General features: G+C 43.7%; 6 protein-coding genes across 6 annotated transcripts; 3 read left to right on the top strand and 3 right to left on the bottom strand.

Moving 5' to 3' along the window:
- The first annotated feature begins 359 nt into the window (after nt 1-359).
- FA14DRAFT_161624 (uncharacterized protein) lies at nt 360-4,989 on the top strand. The gene has a single exon (XM_025499200.1). It carries the CDS (start codon nt 706-708, stop codon nt 4,870-4,872), a length of 4,167 nt encoding a protein of 1,388 aa, XP_025354386.1. The 5' UTR covers nt 360-705; the 3' UTR covers nt 4,873-4,989.
- A 1,159-nt stretch (nt 4,990-6,148) lies between these two features.
- FA14DRAFT_115469 (glucocorticoid receptor-like (DNA-binding domain)) lies at nt 6,149-6,298 on the bottom strand (the record flags this gene model as incomplete). Its single annotated transcript, XM_025496110.1, has 1 exon — nt 6,149-6,298. A coding segment is annotated over one exon (150 nt), but the record flags the coding sequence as incomplete, so codon positions are not given.
- A 3,412-nt stretch (nt 6,299-9,710) lies between these two features.
- On the top strand, nt 9,711-12,173 carry FA14DRAFT_173799 (uncharacterized protein). The gene has a single exon (XM_025500498.1). It carries the CDS (start codon nt 9,852-9,854, stop codon nt 12,039-12,041), a length of 2,190 nt encoding a protein of 729 aa, XP_025354384.1. The 5' UTR covers nt 9,711-9,851; the 3' UTR covers nt 12,042-12,173.
- Nucleotides 12,174-12,274: 101 nt separating this feature from the next.
- Nucleotides 12,275-13,103, bottom strand: FA14DRAFT_161622 (uncharacterized protein). Its single transcript, XM_025499199.1, has one exon. It carries the CDS (start codon nt 12,897-12,899, stop codon nt 12,327-12,329), a length of 573 nt encoding a protein of 190 aa, XP_025354383.1. The 5' UTR covers nt 12,900-13,103; the 3' UTR covers nt 12,275-12,326.
- Nucleotides 13,104-13,338: 235 nt separating this feature from the next.
- FA14DRAFT_112694 (P-loop containing nucleoside triphosphate hydrolase protein) lies at nt 13,339-16,041 on the bottom strand (the record flags this gene model as incomplete). Its single annotated transcript, XM_025495983.1, has 1 exon — nt 13,339-16,041. A coding segment is annotated over one exon (2,703 nt), but the record flags the coding sequence as incomplete, so codon positions are not given.
- Nucleotides 16,042-16,587: 546 nt separating this feature from the next.
- FA14DRAFT_124988 (uncharacterized protein) lies at nt 16,588-17,625 on the top strand (the record flags this gene model as incomplete). The annotated part of the gene is made up of 2 exons (XM_025496677.1): nt 16,588-16,997; nt 17,049-17,625. The coding sequence occupies 2 exons, from the start codon at nt 16,588-16,590 to the stop codon at nt 17,623-17,625; spliced, it is 987 nt and encodes a 328-aa protein (XP_025354381.1).
- Between the last annotated feature and the right edge of the window lie 19 nt (nt 17,626-17,644).

Here is a 17,644-nt window from a genome sequence, read left to right as displayed (position 1 = left end):
TGTAGTAAGCAGTATTACTGGATGATGTATGTGTGAAATCCGGTTCCCCGCTCGCAAAATTGAATGGGGAGCTTTTACGATACACAGTGCTGCATTGTATGTATCATACCATTTTTATCTTTTTTCATTTTTCATTCTTGCCCCACTTTCTCTCGGCGCTCGGTTTCATTTTCTCTCCTTTGCGCTGGATTTTGGGCGGGGACGGCGTGTGCTTTTTATTGTTGTTGTCATACCTGTGCTCAAATGCCTCAAAGGTGTGAAAATGAAGCTATCTATTAGACTAGAATTAATCTACCCGCTCCACAGGTTCGTCTTGTCTCAGTCAAGTCAAGAGCCTTTCCGCACTTTATACACCAGAATACATACATGCATGCACTTGACCACTTTATTTCCTACCATTGATGGAGAGACAGGGCTGAATTGTGCCTGGCCAGTCAAATAAAGGAGATTTAATTCTCTGTGACTGCCCCACTCGCACTCCCATTCTGATTTGAAAAGATTTGCGAGCGTTTCACTCCTTCTTCTTCCTTTTTGTCCACCATCTCCCACCACCAAAACTGATCTCCATCCCTTCCCCTACCGCTGTGTTCTTTGCTATAAGAACAACCGTCAAAGCGCTGAGGAAGTAGTGACTGAGAGATTATTATCACTTTTAACACACAAACACTAACTATATAATTCATCACAAATAAACCCGCATTCATCATGTCTACCAAAAAGAACATCGATGGTGAAGAAGTTCTGGAAGGTTACCGCGGTAATCTAACAAAAGATCAACAAAAATCACTTCGAGAAATTTACAAGCGATTGTTTGAACTTTATGATCAAAATAAAGGTCGTTCAGACGAATTAGAAAAGCTTGGAGGTCCAGCAGCAGCAGCAAAAAATAAACCAAAAAAGGACGATGGCAAAGGAAAGAAAGGAGATGAGGCAGGCAAAGATATTCCAAAGGACGATAAAGCCAAAGAAGAAGCCAAGAAACAAGAAGAATTACGTGATTTACGTGATATGATGGATACCTTTGGTGGTCCTTACCTTCGTCGTGGTCTTTGGGAATTCGTCAAACATGATCATCCAGACGCAGGAATCTTGCGTTTCTTGCGTGCACGTAAGTGGGACTTAGATCGTGCCTTGGCAATGTTGGCAGCCGCTTTGAAATTCCGTTTTGAAATGGACGTCGAAGGTATCATTCGCAAGGGTGAAGCTGGAATGGCCGATGAGCCAGGTTTCTTGAATCAATTCAGACGTGGTATCTCGTACATCAAAGGTAACAGTGATGCTCCAGGTGAATATCCAATCTACTTTATTCACGTAGCCCGTCACTTTACCAACGCTCAAAAGCACGAAACCCTTCAAAAGTTCGTCTTGCTTGCCATGGAGAATGCTCGTCAATTGACCACGCCTCCATATGAAAAGGCTATTGTCGTTTTCGATATGCAAGGTTTCGGTTTGAAGAATATGGACTGGCAATGCGTCTTATTCTTGGTCAAATGTTTGGAAGCTTATTACCCCGAATCCCTCCAACGTATTTACGTTCATTCCGCTCCTTGGATTTTCAAGGGTATTTGGCAAGTTTTGCAACCGATGTTGGATCCCGTTGTGCGTGATAAGATCAAATTCAGTAGTAAAGCTGCTGATTTGAAAGATTACGCATCCACCGCCAAATTACGTAAAGGAATGGGCGGTACAATGGACTGGGATTGGGACTATATTGAACCTGATCCACAGGAGAATGACCTGCAAAAAGACACCGAAACGGTGGAAGCCATGCAAAAAGAATACGACGACTTGGCAACCAAATTCGAAGAAACTACACGTGAGTGGATCAAAGCAGGTGATTCAGACGATGATGCACCTGATTTGACATTCAAACGTGAAGTGATCGCCAAACAATTGCGTTTGACAAGCTTGCGTATGAACAGATATTGCCGTGCACGTAACGTTTATCAACGTGCTGGTATTCTAAAAGATACTGGTAGATTCGAATGGGATTACCCACAACAAGACGGTGAAACAATTCATCAGACCATCAATGATCGTCACGATATCCTTGCTCTACGTAAGTGGCTGCAAGAACATGATGAAGATACTCTTGATGACTCAGTCTCGGGTAAAAAGGGTTACTGTGGTCCAGAAGCAGAACCGCTCAACCCTGTCGGAGGTCAACCAAATGCTGGGGGTGGCGCAAAAGGCGGTCAAGAATCTCAACAACAATCCAAGCCTCAACGCAGCAAGAGCGAACGCAAGCCTGTTGCTGAAGGTGCTGCCGCTGGAGGCGCAGCTGGCGGAGCTTTGGGTGCCTTTGGTGCATTGAAGAGTAAGGCCAAGGGTAAGTCTGATGACAATGAGCAAAGCGAAGAAAAGTCTCAATCGCAGCAAGAACAACAACCACGTTCGCCTACACAAGAAAAGCCAGAAAGACCACCTCCACGTCAAGCATCCATCTCACAAAGTCAATCACAACAAAAGAATGGCTCTGCAGAAGGCGAAAAGGAAGAAGAACCAAAGACGTACACTGGTGCTGCCATTGGTGCGATTAGCGGTGCTGCTGCCGCTGCTGGTGGAGCTGCTGCAGGAGCTTACGCCTATGTTCGTGGTGGTGAAAATGGTGAAGAACAACAAAATGGTCACCAAGATGAGCACAACGAGGAAAACTATGACGATGAAGACTACAACGAGGATGATGACGATGATGCAGAATCCAATTACAGTGACGAATCAATCACTCCTGATACAAAGGTCGATCTCTCTTTCATCGGTGATAAGCCACCTACTGCCGCTCAAGTGAAGCTTTCGGATGAAGAATGCAGACGTGACTTGGGCACCGTTCGTGAAGCCATGTCTCTTTTCTTGAACTCCAAGATGCGTGAAGCAGAAGAATTGTGCTTGGAAGGTGCAGATGTTCGATTGTACAAGGCTGTCGGAATGGCTTTGATCAATGCTGTCAAGTCCATCATGACTTTCGAGCCAACGGATTTCGAAACTGCAATCGCATGTTGCAAGCACGGAATGCAATTGGCAAGCTTGTTGCGTAAGAAAGTCGGTACCGTTGGTAAGCTCGTTGGTCAATCTAAAGAAAAGACTTTCAAGACCATGACTCTGGTTCAACAACATGCAGAATTGGTCTACACTGAATCTATGTTGCTCAAAGCAGTTTTGGGTATCTTTTACGCTGGTGACAGTTTGGCATTCGTCAAGCATGCTTTCAGCTTGCGTAATGCCTACTTTTCCATGCGTGAATTGATGAAATTCGTCGAATATTGCGATGGTGAAGCAGAAGAAGCTCAAATTCATAACCGCCAAGCCAAGGTAACAATCGATCAAGATTTCCGTTCAGGTGTTTACTTTTCTAATGGGATGTGCTCGTTGATTTTGAGCTTGTTGCCAGCCAAGGCCCTCAAGATGATGGAAGGATTAGGATTCACTGGAGACCGTAGATACTCTTTGGATCTCTTCTCACGTGCAGGTGGATGGAACAAGAGCAGACCTTTGCCAAGCGTTTCAGCAGATGAAGAAGGTGTTCGTCGTCCATTGTGCGATTTGGGTATCTTGACTTATCATTTAGTCATCTCAAGCTATGTGCCGGTAACGGATGTGGACTTTGAATATGCCGACAAGGTTTTGAGTTGGAACTTGGTCAGATTCCCCAACGGAATCTTCTTCCTCTACATGTCAGCCCGTCTTTATGCCGCACAAGCATTGCCCGAAAAGGCAATCGAATACTTCAGAAACGCAATCGAATCGCAAAGTGTTTACAAGCAATTGCATCACTTGTGCTTCTGGGATTTGAGTTTGACTTATTTGGCCACTTGCGACTTTGCTCGTGCATATGAATGCTATGATGTTCTCTCCAGAGAATCCAACTGGTCAAAGGCAATTTACCAATACGCCAAAGCAATCATGTTGTACGAAACTGGAATGGACGAACGTGCCAAGTCTGCAACAATCATGCGTACCGTACCTAAACTAACCAAAAAGATTGCCGGTCGTCAAATTCCATTCGAACGATTCGTCATGCTCAAAGCAAAGAAGTACATTGCCAACAACAACAGATTACCATTGGCCGCTTTGGAATTCTCGTACATTTGGCACTGTATGGCACAAACGCCTGTGTTCTTGTTGGTGGAGAATACGTTGACAAGAATTGATGAGTTTATTGACGAATTGGAATCTTATCATGACCCCAAGGCTTATGGAACAGGAGAGAATGAATACTGGAGCGCATACTGCTTGGCATTCTTCTTGCGTGGTGTTGCACTTCGATTCGTTGCTTATCCTGAACCACATACGCTCGTCAGATTGCCTTCTGATGATGCAATCGGACCAATCGAAGAGATTACTGCTGATGCAAAACAATCGTTCGCAAAGGTGTTTGAAAATGGTCATAGATTGGACGAAGTTGATCGTTATTTGGTTTATTTCTCTCATTATGAAAACGGACGATTGTTATCATGCATGGGCAAAGAAGAAATGGCCAAGAAGGAATTCAAAGCAGTCATGTCTGGAAAGGCATTGGAGGCCAAAGGCAAGAAGGGCGTTTCAGGTGGAAAAGCTTCTTATCTTTTGTCAAATATGTGTCAAGTTCGTACACATGCTGCTTTGGAGACTATGAGAATCACAAAGAATCGTTCGGGAAGCTTCTTCTCCAATTCAAGTAGTTCGTTTGCCGGTGGAAACACTTTGGGTTCCATGAACAGTTCAAGTAGAACATCTTATGCTTCAAGTGCTCAATCTCAAGGTCGTGCAGGAAGTGCGGCAACCCGTTCTACCAGCGTTAGCAGTCGTGCAAGTCAAGTCAACAATAATACCAAAGCTGCCGGCTCTCGCGCAAGTGTTGTGACTGCCAATTCACAACCTACAAGTTATGCTTAGAAGGAGGGTATTGACGGACCTTCTTGCTTTGCTATGATCATGCTCTTCATTGTATATAATTCGGATTTTGCTCTTTTTTTTCTCTCTCTCTTTCTCTATATGCTATTGTGGACCGCGGTTATGAAATGAAATTTGTTTTGCTTTTAAGTATTTGCATGAGAATGAAACTGGGAATATCATTGCATAAAGACTACGATTGTGTCTTTCTATTACATGTATACGTACAGAAGCAAAAGGGAAATAAAACAACTTGCGACTAATAATGAAACACACTTCAAGACTCTTCATGCTTTGGCGAACGATTCGGTAGTCCCAAAGGAGGTAATTTGTACGAGCTTGACTTTTCTGCATTCTCTGAAGGGGAATGGGTGATAGGGCGAGCTAATCTTGGGCCTATTTGAGATGGTGATTGATGAAAGCTTGAATTGCTTGAGCTAGGTCTTTGTCTTGAAGATTCAGCAACATTTGCCGGCGGTGGCGGCGGCGGTAAAGGTGGAAGAACAGATGGTGATGATCGTAACGGAGGAAGGATACCGTTTGCCATTCCTGCTGATGCGGATCGAGCATCTTCTCGGGCCCCGGTTTCGTCTACGTAAGGACTTGCCGCTGGTCCCCTTTCGCGTGCATAAATGCTGTTGCCGCCGCCGTGCTGGAATTCGGATCGATGAAGCGGCGGTTGTCCTTCATAACGTCCATATCTGTGATAGTATTCTTGTTCGTTCATACTGCCAGAAGGCGGCGGCGGCGGAAGCGGTGGAAGAGCATGTCTTGAAGATGATGTTGATGGCGCAAATGCAGCACGTCCTCGATCGTGATATTCTGGCGAACTTGTATGACGGACAAACCGTTCTGATTCTCTTGGATCGTTCGAATGCGATATTGGTCGATTGTACTCTTCAAAACGATCTGAATGCATTGAACCCGGAGAAGCGTGCGAACCTCCGATTGTACCTCTTGGACCGGAGGATGGAAGAACGGGTACGCCTTCCATCGGATATCTGGATGGTCCAGCTCGATAATTTGGCATTGATTCTGCTCTGAATCGGTCATCTTGCATCATTTCATGCTCGTGAGGCGCACGATAATACTGATGATGAGTCGGATAAGGAGGGTATTCGTGGTATGGCGGTTCGTTCATCGGCATGCGAGGATAAGGCGGTGGATAAGGCTGATAACGACCATCATAATACTCCGAATGACCTTGATGACTTTGAGCGTATGCATGACGAGAAGAAGGCGAAAGGTCTGAATCGTATGGATGGGTAACTTTTACCCTACGTGCTCGTGGTTTGATTACATCCGTTTTCAAACTTACAGGTCTTGGCCTTCCTTTAACTTTGGCAAACAATCCACAAGCGTTACACAACAAGCCACCTTTACCATCTCTTCTCCAAAGAGGTGTTTGTGTTGTACGACAATTACTGCAAACGGGTGATGAATCGGATTTTCTTTGTTGTTCGTTTGCGTCTCGATTTGAGGAAGTGGATGGATGACCATGCGAAGATGACCAAGATGATCCCAATTCTTTTGGAGGCATGGATGCATCTGAACGAGAATGTTCTCTGCTTTCACTTGATCGAGGTTCGATGGATGATTCGCTCGAATGAACTGCTCTAGATGATTCTGGGTGAATAGGTCGCGGAGGAGCGTTACGATCATCGTATTTACCGGGGTATTGACCAGGTGGTGGTCCGGTAAATTGATCATACTCCATCCTATCACGACGAGCATTTTGTTCCGAATTTGGACTTTGATATGGTGGTCTTGCTCTGTCGCCATATCGATCTCCCGCGGAAGGAAGAAGAGGCGGAAAGGACGATTGAGACTGGAATCGATTATGAGGCGAAGAATTTGCTAAAGGTGCAGGCAAATTTGATGAAAATGGAATTTGAACTCGATTTCGATTTAAGTCAGGCGGCGAAGAAGATGTTGTATCTATCTTTGGCCTTTGACGATCAAAATGAGGAGAAGTGAAAGGAGATTTTTCGATTTCACTCGCTCTGAGAGGCGGAAGAGGTCCGGAAAACTCTCTTCTTGAATGTCTATCCCTCTCATCGAATAAGGAAGGCAATCGAGTATGTTTATGTTGCGTCCTTTGATCGTATGGATGATAGTGTCTTGGTTGGTAAGGATCAGATGGATGTCTTGCGTGAAAGACTTCCCTGGAAGAGGGACCGGATGCGTAGATTGTTGTCATTGTATCTTGCTTTGGAGTATTTTCTCGTTTTTGGCTGTCATCAATCCCTTGGGGATCATCACCTTTATTCGACATACGGTCAATGACAAAAAGAGGAAAAGAAGAAGAAGAGGAGGAGAAAAAGGGAAATATCTAGAAAGAGTACATGGAAAAGTCTTGATCATGGGATTTCTTTTTCAGAACAACGGGATTACTGTCTGGATTTGATTCGACTTGAAGCCAATTATTCGGATAACAAGGGGAAAGAAAGAAGGACAGCAATGTTTCTTTTATTGATACCTAAATCTGATCGGCGTAAGAGAGAACCAGAGTAAGACTGTAAATTGAACCTTTTCGCCGGACCGCGTGATTGCTTTTCTTTCTTTTGAAGTGAAGGCGGAGAATGGAACGGAGAAAGAAAGTATAGTGTGTTTATTCTCTCAAATCATTTGAAATGAAAGATCGAGATTGTGACTGAGCAGATCGGACAAATAATCACTTTAAAGCGGAATGCCGTGAATTTGAATGATGAAAGTGTATTGATAGAAAGTCCGATTGCAACACAATCACCTCTTCTTCCTTTTCCGATAAGCGGGATCTGTATTTGAAACGATACGCGATCTTTTTTGGTGGTGAGGCGATTCGAGAACCGGACCTGATCCTAAATCACTTGAATGAGAAAGTGAAAGAGAAGAAGGAGGAAGTCTTGAATGTTTTACTATATGCCGCACCCGATACATTCAATAAAAGGTAGAGGAAGAGAATCAAGAAGTGTGAATAATTCCGTGGCAGTGAAAATTATACAAAATGGAATGTTGTTGTTGACAGGTTGTTGATGCATATTGATGGAAGGACGTATGTATGTATGTGCGTTCGTGTACGTACGCCCGTTCTTCTTCTTCTTTCAATATAACTTGTCACACAAAACAAGAACCCCACCTCTGTTTGGGAGATAAATTAGGTACATAGAAAAGCGCAATTAATCTCTCCGCATAGTTGTTTTTTTGGCAATCTTCTTCCTCGATCCGTTTCACCGTTCTTACAACGGTATTCTATAGATCGGGCAAAAAAACAAGGGAGTTTAATTCGGTGCACCTTGTAAGCATGATGCACGGGTAGGATTACCGACAAAAAAGACAGTGATTTGGTGGAGACCGAAAAGAGGAAAAAAAAAAGAAAAAGGCTTCCAGCGTTCCTGTTGTGGATGCAGTTCTGTTCAATTTCGGTACACTAAAACACACTGTCTTTGCGCGCTGCAACATAATTACATACAGACTTTTCCAACGCCGCCCACGCCCTATGTTCATTTCAAACTCCCAATTTTATTTCTTGTGCATGACGTCGTACATCATCTCGGCCAAAGATGGGCGGCAGCAAGAGCAATTCATATTCAAAATAAAATCATCGGTCATACACGGTGCGGCACCGGCGTAAATGGGCGCTGTAACGCCTTTTTGAAAGGGTGACCATCTTGAAAGCCGTCCTCATTTCAAAAAGGATGATGGAGTTCCGATCATGGTCACAAGTGAATGCAAAGAAATAGGGTGTATGTGGCTGGCTGTTCAACAAAACCCCCACTCAATTCCATTCACAATCGCTAAAAATAGATTGCTCTCCTGCAAGGTTCATCGAATTAAACGTTAAAAGATTGTGATTGCGCGCTATGATAGAGAAGATAATCAGTTAGATAAAACCCCAACGTACTTACAATGAATTGCTTTTGTTTTTTTAGCGTCAAGATGTGTTTTGTTTTCTTCTTTTAGCTTGACAGTTGTTGAGACTAAAAAAAGATTCTGAAAAGACCGCGTGCGCTCTTTTCATTGTCTTGCAGCGGAACGGCATGTACAAGAGAATGACCGAGAACAATGATGGAAAATAAAAAACTGAGAAAATGATTCTCATCATCATCTTTATCACAAGCCAAAGTGATGAGCAGCATGTACTCCCACTTTTATTGTCTCACTTCGGTTCCGATTATAGAATTAATTTATGATCATGAATTGCAGAAAAGTGCAAGATGTGCGTCGTTGCATCGTTAGCGTACGCTAATCTCTGTTTTTGCATATTTCCGGCAGCAGCAAACATGCATAACGTATGGAAATCGTTGATAACAATATATCTAAATGAGAATCGGTCTTCACTTTGATAATTAAAAAGATTTGATTGCCTGTCAATTTTCCATTCTCGGTTATTCCGATTCATCCATGCGTTTGTTGCATCTTGATGTACGTCAACGGTTTTTTTTGTGGCTTTATTTTGCATTGTTTAATTAAATATTTATCCATTTTGGCTAGAAACGGTCACCGGTTCCTATAAAAATCTAGACTCTTCCTTTTCTTGACATTATTCTCCTGCATCATCGTACATTCTTCATTGTTTCAGATTATCTTTTTAATCTTGATTAAAATATTCTTGATTGACGGATCATGCCTGCACATATCGGCTTGCTCTTTTATGATGTGCATACATGAAAGATGGAGTTGTACTTACATTTCCGCTTTTCGGAATTCCGTGAATGCTCTTGGGAGAGCAAGGCAAGGCATTGCTTACATAAGGCGATGATGGTGGTCATAGCACATGTGTTAATGTATGAGAATGCTTCTCAAAGTCACAGAAGACAGATTGATGATGATCTCATGATGATTGTGATATCATTTGGCAATTTGATGATCAGGGAAATTCTCCAAAAAGGAACGTCGCGCTAAGAAAAGGGAAGAAAGAAAGTTTAAAATTGCCTCTTTCGCACGGGCATCTTTGATTTTGACCATCATGTTCTCTCTCTAGAATCGATGGCGTCCTAATCATGTCTCAACAACTATACAACAGGCTCATAGTTGGTGATGCAAACAAGAAGATATGGATGCCAAACTTTCGATCTTGCTTTCGACTTTTGTTGATTGCAAGAGTAATGAGTGCATTATATTCAAATATAACCGATTGTGATGAAACGTACAATTATTGGGAACCATTACACCTTTTAACTCATCCACCAGCCCCGTCTGGAATTTCTCAAACACCTTTTCAAACATGGGAATATTCACCACAATTCGCTATTCGATCTTGGGCTTATATCGTGCAATATGCTCCGATTGCTGGAACGATCATGCGCTTGCTTGGTAAAGAGAAATCTGCTTCTTTTTATGCAACGAGAGCGTTTCTGGCCTTTTGTTCTTCTATGACAGAAGCTGCTTTGCTACAAACGATTGCAGATTTCATTCATCCTCATATTGCACGTTATACACTCGTGTTACTGGTATTCTCAGCTGGACTCTATGAAAGCTCAACTGCATTATTACCTTCAACTTTTGTCATGTATACGACAACATGGGCAATGTCGTTCGCTTTCAAGCCATCGACTGAAGGGTATGATCGTTTTCCTATCAATAGGACAATTTCGTCAACCGGCAATCGTTTCAGGACGTTAGCAGCAACGGCCATATTCGCATTGGGCGCTTTGCTGGCATGGCCTTTTGCGTTGGTGCTGGCGCTACCATTCGTGTTTGAAGAGCTGTTTTTGCCTTCTGGGCTATTGGTTCAAGGAAAAGGATATATTGATTTTGTCTTGCTTCGTACCGGCCGATGGATTAAGACAGTGGTGATTTCCGCTCTGATTGCCGTTCCGATCATCTTTGTCGACTCTATGGCGTATGCAAGGCTGGCAATCGTGCCTTTGAATATAATCACATACAACGTTCTCTCTGCTCGAAGAGGAGCAGGTCCTGAATTGTACGGGGTTGAGCCATGGTATTATTACCTCTTGAACCTTGCGCTGAACTTTGGACCAGCTTTGGTGTTTGCTTTGATCAGCTTGCCAATGATGTTGCTGATCGCAATCTTTGATCCGGAGCGTATTTCATTCTCGTCATCGAGCACATTCGCACAAGATGCATCTAAAAAGAAATCAAATGCGAATGTCATCGACTCTTCTCCTGGTCTTCTTTTGACTTTTCGTCTTTTGCCGTTCTACTTGTGGCTTGGACTGCTTACCCTGCAAGCGCATAAGGAAGAGCGATTCGTGTATCCCGCCTATCCTCTCTTATGCTTCAATGCAGCGGTCGGTCTGTACTGCTTCAAATCACTTCTGGACGCCATCATTGCAAGCTTGACAAATGGTCAGCAGAGCAAGTCTTCTCGCCAACAAGGCTTCGGTATAACAACGATCATAACTGGTGCCATCCTGGCTGTGACTTGTTTGATTTCAATCTCGCGATCTTTGCACACCACGCACTCGTACAATGCGCCATTTGACGTCTTGCGGCATCTGTCAGAGGAGGAGTTGCCTCGTGTGATCAGGCATAACTTTCCAGTGGGTGCAGGTGCCAAACAGATTGGTTCACCTCAGGCGGCTAGAGGAGAAGTAGATATGTCCCTGTTGCTCAAGCTCCCGAGAACCTCTCAGCAAGAAGAGCCATTGAGGTTATGCTATGGAAAGGAGTGGCATAGATTTCCGAGTACGTACCTTGTACCTGATGGAGTAAAGGTGGACTTTATCGCATCCGAATTCAGAGGAATTCTTCCGAAACATTTTGCAAGAGGAGAAGAAGCAAAGTCTGCCTCCGTACAAACGAATGCCTTCTCCAATCTATCCCCCACGTTCTGGCCTTGGGGATTATTTACCCAACCGATGCGAGATGGTTTCAATGATCTCAATCGTGAAGAGCCAGATAGGTACGTTGATATAGACAGTTGTGATTATTTGGTGGATATAGATTGGACGCACAGGTATGCAGATCAATCACTGGTGGAAGAAGCTGCAAATTCGAGAGAGCCAAGATACCTCCTGGACCAGGAAAAGTGGACTGCCATTCATTGTACTGATTTCTTGGACGCAGGCTGGAGTCGAGCAGATCCAGGAGCATCAAAGCTGGAAAAGGTACGAGCGACGATCGATCGTGCTTTTCATATACCCAACCCTTTCCGTGGCCGAACGAATCGATATGGTCAATACTGTCTTTTGCGAACGAAACGGACAAACAGCTTTGCCAATCAGTGATGAGGATATATAGACATTGTTCGCTGCGCTAGATGCTGTATACTCTAACACTCTCAAAATCATGTAAAAGTTAAAATGGTCAATTCGCCCGCCCTTTCAGGATGGTGATCTAGTATGATCAATGAAATTGATTGAATTATATAACAGTTACACAAATGTTTCAAATGACTTTTCGAAAAACTGCCGTTGACGAACTTAAATGTCAAATTCTTTCAGAAATCAATTTTATTGATCTTGAGGATTCGTAATGTACAATTAAAGTTCAACATATCTTCATCAACGAATTCAAATGTACTCAAAGTCCATTTGTGTTGTTTCAGTCTTCACTGTGGAAGAACTTGATTCGGATTCGCATGCAGTCATTGTCTTGGCCTTGAGCTTGAGCATGTTAAAACAATTTTCGATTCTCTCTGCATGTGCATCCGAAATGTCTTTCAGTTTATCATTCAGTGTCATCAGCCGTCTACGAAAGTCGAGCCAAATCTTCTCTTGTTCCGGAAGGGCTTCGAACATGATATGCTTTCCTCCTGGAGCGCAACTTTGACCGAGTGTGTTTGTCAAATACTCCCTGATACGATGAACGCTTTCGCTTTCGTCAGGAAAACCAAATTGTACTACCCTGTGCAAATTTCCAAGTAATATGCTTCGCGGTCTACTTGAATGCAGAAAGCTGCAATTATCAAGATCGACCACTAGAAGATGAGTCTTGGCCTCACCAGCAGCCCCTTCCCAGCGGATTTCGATGTTGTCACCCGAGCCCCATCGTAAAGTCGGATTCAATTCAGGTCCAATGAAATGATCCGGATCGATGAGCAATTGCTTCAACTTTAGTTCTGCCGACCCACTAAACCAGTACATTTCTTCCCACAGTTGGGTACGAAATTCGGGTAACTAAACGTTTTTGAACCACTTCTTTTCACTTTTAGGCATCATTGGAACCATGAATTCATTTTTCTCGGTCACGGTCTCTTCGCTTGCATTCTGGGACGAAGAGTGAGTCTCGTCCATTTTGAAGTTGATGGAGGTAAGGGAAGATGATCTAGAGAATGTATGCACTTACTGTTAGGATGATAGAACGGAGAGAAGGTTGGAAGACGGGGCTTTGTTGTGTCTTATACGCGTCGCGTATCTTGTAAACCTCCTCCTCATCTGATTTGAAAAGAACGACTCAGCACTTTACACACATATGAAAATTCCCAGTCATTATTATAATGTTAAAATTGTTAATTAATAAAACGGGCCGAATTTGTATGTGTTTATGAAAAATACGATGATAAAAATACATTTAATTGATAATTTACAAAAGATTGCGTAAACGAACATCCTCATCTTGTTCTAATGCAAGACGAACTTCATCTTCTGCACATGTTAGAACATAACGTGCATACCTTCCACTTCTTGCGGCCGCTGCACCTGTTCCAACGGCAATCACCAAACCTAAAGCGCAAAGGTGATTGATAAGGTAAGACATACTCGTCAATCTACCCAAATCATCTTCATCGTATACGACTCGATGAATGCCAACCTTGGATTCGTTTTGAAGTTGAATTGCATGCATTCTACAAAGGCTTGCATGTGTGTTTGTGATTGTGCTTAAATCCACTTCTGCTTTTCCAGCACGACGAACGGCAGCCAAAATTGCAACGATTGTCATCTTTTGTTGGAGTGATAAATGTGCAATGTGTGCGCCTTTACCGGATTTCACCATTGCATCCAATACTTTTTTCATTTCTCCGATCGTTACCGGTTGATCGAGGTGTACCACTTTTGTACCTTCTTCAACAGCATCGATCGAACGTCTACAAACGTCCAGCATTCTACGTGCATCACCGGAGACGTTTGAAACACGTTTGGCAAGGTACACTAAAGCTTCAGGAGCGAAAACTCTTTGACAGCCTTGTGTGAATGGTGAAAGTTGGTGCGGCGGTTCTCCCGTTTGAATTCCTAATCGTGCATGAACGATTTGAACCAGTTCACGGTCGTTATACGGTTTAAATGTGATTCGTGTCATTCCCAATCGACTGGCAACTTTTGCATGCAAGATACGTTCAGGCAGATCCATCGTATTGGCAATCGCAACAACCACCAATCTACTGTCTTGACTGTTTGGCCAATTGAACATATTGTACATGACATCTTGACGTGTGGTGACCATTTGATCTAATTCATCCATCAAGACAACTGTTGTTGCTCGTCCAGGTCCCATCATTGAAGAGGGAGTGATTGCGAGCTTGTTGCTAGACCGTTGACGGGCTCCGAAATGTTGAGAAAGATGGTGTAGTGCATTCGCATTAGAACAACGCATCCCAGTCAATGAGTGCCACAGAACACCATAAGCATCATGTGCGTCTTGTAATTTCATTCCATTGATTTCGACGAAATTGAAAGGACTTACTTCATTCCTCTCTGATCGCTTTTGAAGATTTCGAATCACTTCACGTACTGTTGCCGTTTTACCCGTTCCTGGTACTCCGGAAACATAAACGCAACCTCCCAAACCATCTTCAACCGCATCTTCCAAGCATGCCATCACTTCTTCAAATTGGTCTTGTCTGCATGGAAGTGATTCAGGTGTTGCTCCGACGTGTAACAGACGTTTTGCTCTTTGTTTGGCTGTCATGCTTTCAACTTCTTTGATTGGGAGTGCATCCAATGCTTTTGGACGAGCAGGCAATGCTGTTGGTGCCAAGGACACCGTGCCCAGAATACGCATCTTTGATTTGGGTGTCGCCATAGCTTTCACGGGTGAGCTTGTCAAGCCATCCAACAATTTACGCTTTCGTGGAGTTGTAGGCGCATAGCCTGCCCTTCGCTTCTTACTTGGAGTCCGACGTACAGCAGTATCCCAATCATGTTCATCTTCATCATCCATGAATAGAGCATCATCGATATCCAGCATGCTTTCCGCTTCACTTTCTTCTTCCAAAGCGAAATCATCATCAGAAGTGACAGAAGTAGCACTTTCGTCTGAATCACTTTCGTACAAATCGCTTACGCTTTCTGCGCTACTTAATGCGCTGTCGTTGTTTCGATTCAGCCGTGCTGGTTTTAGCGGTCGATCGCCAGTAGCTCTTGCCATTCGTCTTTCTTCCTTTTCTCTCATTCGCTTTTGTCTTCTCTTGCTTGGCGTGTCTAGTAGTGCAGCAATACGTTTAGCCTCCAATTGCTTTCTGATCTCTTGACGATCTTTTGCCGTGGAACTCAATGTGATTCCCTTTTCCTTTGCCAGCATTTTTGCCCATTCGTTCGCATTCTTGCCTGGGGTTGTTAGAGGTGTGGTAGTTGCTTTTGGTTCATTGTCCTCCATTCGCTTGCGTATCTCATCATCCCCTTCAGCAAGGTCCCACTTGCCATTCTTCTTTCCACGTTGAACAACCGCTTCCCAATCAACGTTCCAAAATACTTCCCTTTGTGGATCGATTGCGCGTTTGACAAACAGATGGGAAGGCATCCGCTTACGTTTGAATGATACGCCATTTTGTCGAGAAGGGGAGCTTGCAACTGCTTTCCTGCAATTTGAAGCAGATGAATGCATTGTAACTTTGCCAAGGATTGCATCTGCTTTTACCACCATGTTTAAGAGTGATGGACCATGCTCAAAGTTATCCGTCAATGCTTCACCACCTTTGCCGCCTCGTGATGAGTTCTTCGTCCGCCTCTTTCCCAGCAGTCTAGGTGCTTGATGGGTGTAGTACACTTCATCATTGTCTACCAAATTTGAGAGCTTTGCGCTGGTGACCTGACTGACATCTTGTGGCCAATACAGATAGCGTAGCTTGCAGAGGATTGTCTGGCCTTCCTTTTCCTCTTCTGCTTCTTCCGAGGTGAGAATGTCGGTCAGAATACCTAGATGCGGCCTGGTGAGATTGGATTCGATATAAACTACATCTCCTAACGAGAAAATCTCTTGAGATGAGCTACTGGGAACGAATGTGCTCGTATGCTGTGATTTGCTTGCTTTTGGTGTTGAGTCAAAATCGTCTTCTTTTTCCGTATCTGAATCATTTCCGGCATTTGACAAAGATGAAAGTGAAGAATCACTCTCCATTCCTTCATCTTCGGTGGAGTCAAAGGTGACGACCGGTAATCGTTTCGGATTCCATGCTGCTTTTTCAACATTTTTGATTGCCTTTTTTGCAAATGCCTCATAATGAATCATTTCATCATCCGCGTCGGTAGCGTTTGAAGTTGATGCGATTGGCTGTAATGGTTCATAGTGATATGTGATTTGCTCTTTCGAGCTTGAAGTTCTTCCACGCATGTTTTGTTGAATGTGATGAAGGTTGAAGGGATATGACATCCTTTCTTCCATTTATCTACCAAGCATATATGCAATTGATTGATTCTCTACTTTTGAGCCTATGACGTGGGAAAGAGGCACTTTATCACTATTCACGCAAATGTAGACGCGATTAATTTACGCGTGAGGAAGAACGCGTCGACGTGTTAACAGCACGCGTTGGTGTCGAGCACTCAAGACCTTCTTCTCAGCCAGGAGGCATGTTGCATGATGCCTTGTTTCTATCATAACTCAAATGTGTGCAAAATGCAATTATATCCGGTTGCATTGGTAATTGCCACCTTGTTGGCATCGCATGGATATCGTAAAGGTTCACTGTCATCATCTGGAGCATTGACGGCTTTTGTGGTGGGTTACATTTCCTTGGCAAATCCAATCAAAGCTTTCGGTATAACGTTGATTGCGTTTTATTTGACGGGCAGTAGAGCAACAAAAGTTGGTCATCAGATAAAACAATTGCTGGAGATTGAATCACATCATATTGCAAAAGCGAAAGGGAATGAGAGCAATGCCAAAAAGCACAAATCAGCACAGGGAGGTCAACGAGATGCTTGGCAGGTGCTCTGTAACAGCTTCGTAAGCGCAACAGCTGCTTTGCTATTTAGACTATTGTACGAAAACCCCGCCCAGTGGAAAGATGGCAAAGCATGGTGTTTGTTCGAAAAAGCCCCTTCCAACTTTTTCGGCAGCAAGACTGTGCTGGAGAGCGTTCTTCCGGACGTGATCGCTGACAATCTCATCACCAGACATACGCCGCGCTTCTTGGTTTTGCTCATGATCGGACATTTCGCTTGCTGTATGGGAGACACATTGGCTTCCGAGTTGGGTATCTTGGCCAAAAGACCACCAAGATTGATCTTACCGCCTTTCAAAGTCGTTCCACCTGGTACGAATGGGGGCTTGTCTGTTCAGGGCACTTTGGGATCACTGATTGGCGGTGCATTTATTGGATTGATCGCAGGATTAACAATCGTTTTCAAGGATAATAAAGCGTGCTATGCTGCCTCATCCCACATACTCATCAAGACAGTCTTCTTGGGTGGATTAGGCGGTATTGCAGGAAGCGGAATAGACTCTCTCTTGGGCGCCACCTTACAACGAACATGGTACAATACGAAAACAAAGCAAGTCCTTCTGGGAAGATTACCCCCAGCGAATAAGACCCAGAATGACTGGCAAGTCATCACAGGATTTGATGTGTTGAGCAATAATTCCGTCAATTTCATCTCGAGTGGCTTGACTGCGATTCTAATAGCATACCTCGGTAATTCCTACCTTTTCTAGCAGAAATGCTCTCAATGTA

The sequence above is a fragment of the Meira miltonrushii genome (assembly GCF_003144205.1).
Source record: "Meira miltonrushii strain MCA 3882 unplaced genomic scaffold FA14scaffold_3, whole genome shotgun sequence".
In the NCBI taxonomy this organism is placed as follows: Eukaryota; Fungi; Basidiomycota; class Exobasidiomycetes; order Exobasidiales; family Brachybasidiaceae; genus Meira; species Meira miltonrushii.
The sequence above is the reverse complement of the archived record's forward strand: the minus strand, read 5'-3'. Positions and strand labels throughout refer to the sequence as shown.

Coding starts and splice junctions, on each gene's coding strand:
- FA14DRAFT_161622 (XM_025499199.1), bottom strand. CDS start 12,899: ATGTACTGGTTTAGTGGGTCGGCAGAACTAAAGTTGAAGCAATTGCTC.
- FA14DRAFT_173799 (XM_025500498.1), top strand. CDS start 9,852: ATGTCTCAACAACTATACAACAGGCTCATAGTTGGTGATGCAAACAAG.
- FA14DRAFT_161624 (XM_025499200.1), top strand. CDS start 706: ATGTCTACCAAAAAGAACATCGATGGTGAAGAAGTTCTGGAAGGTTAC.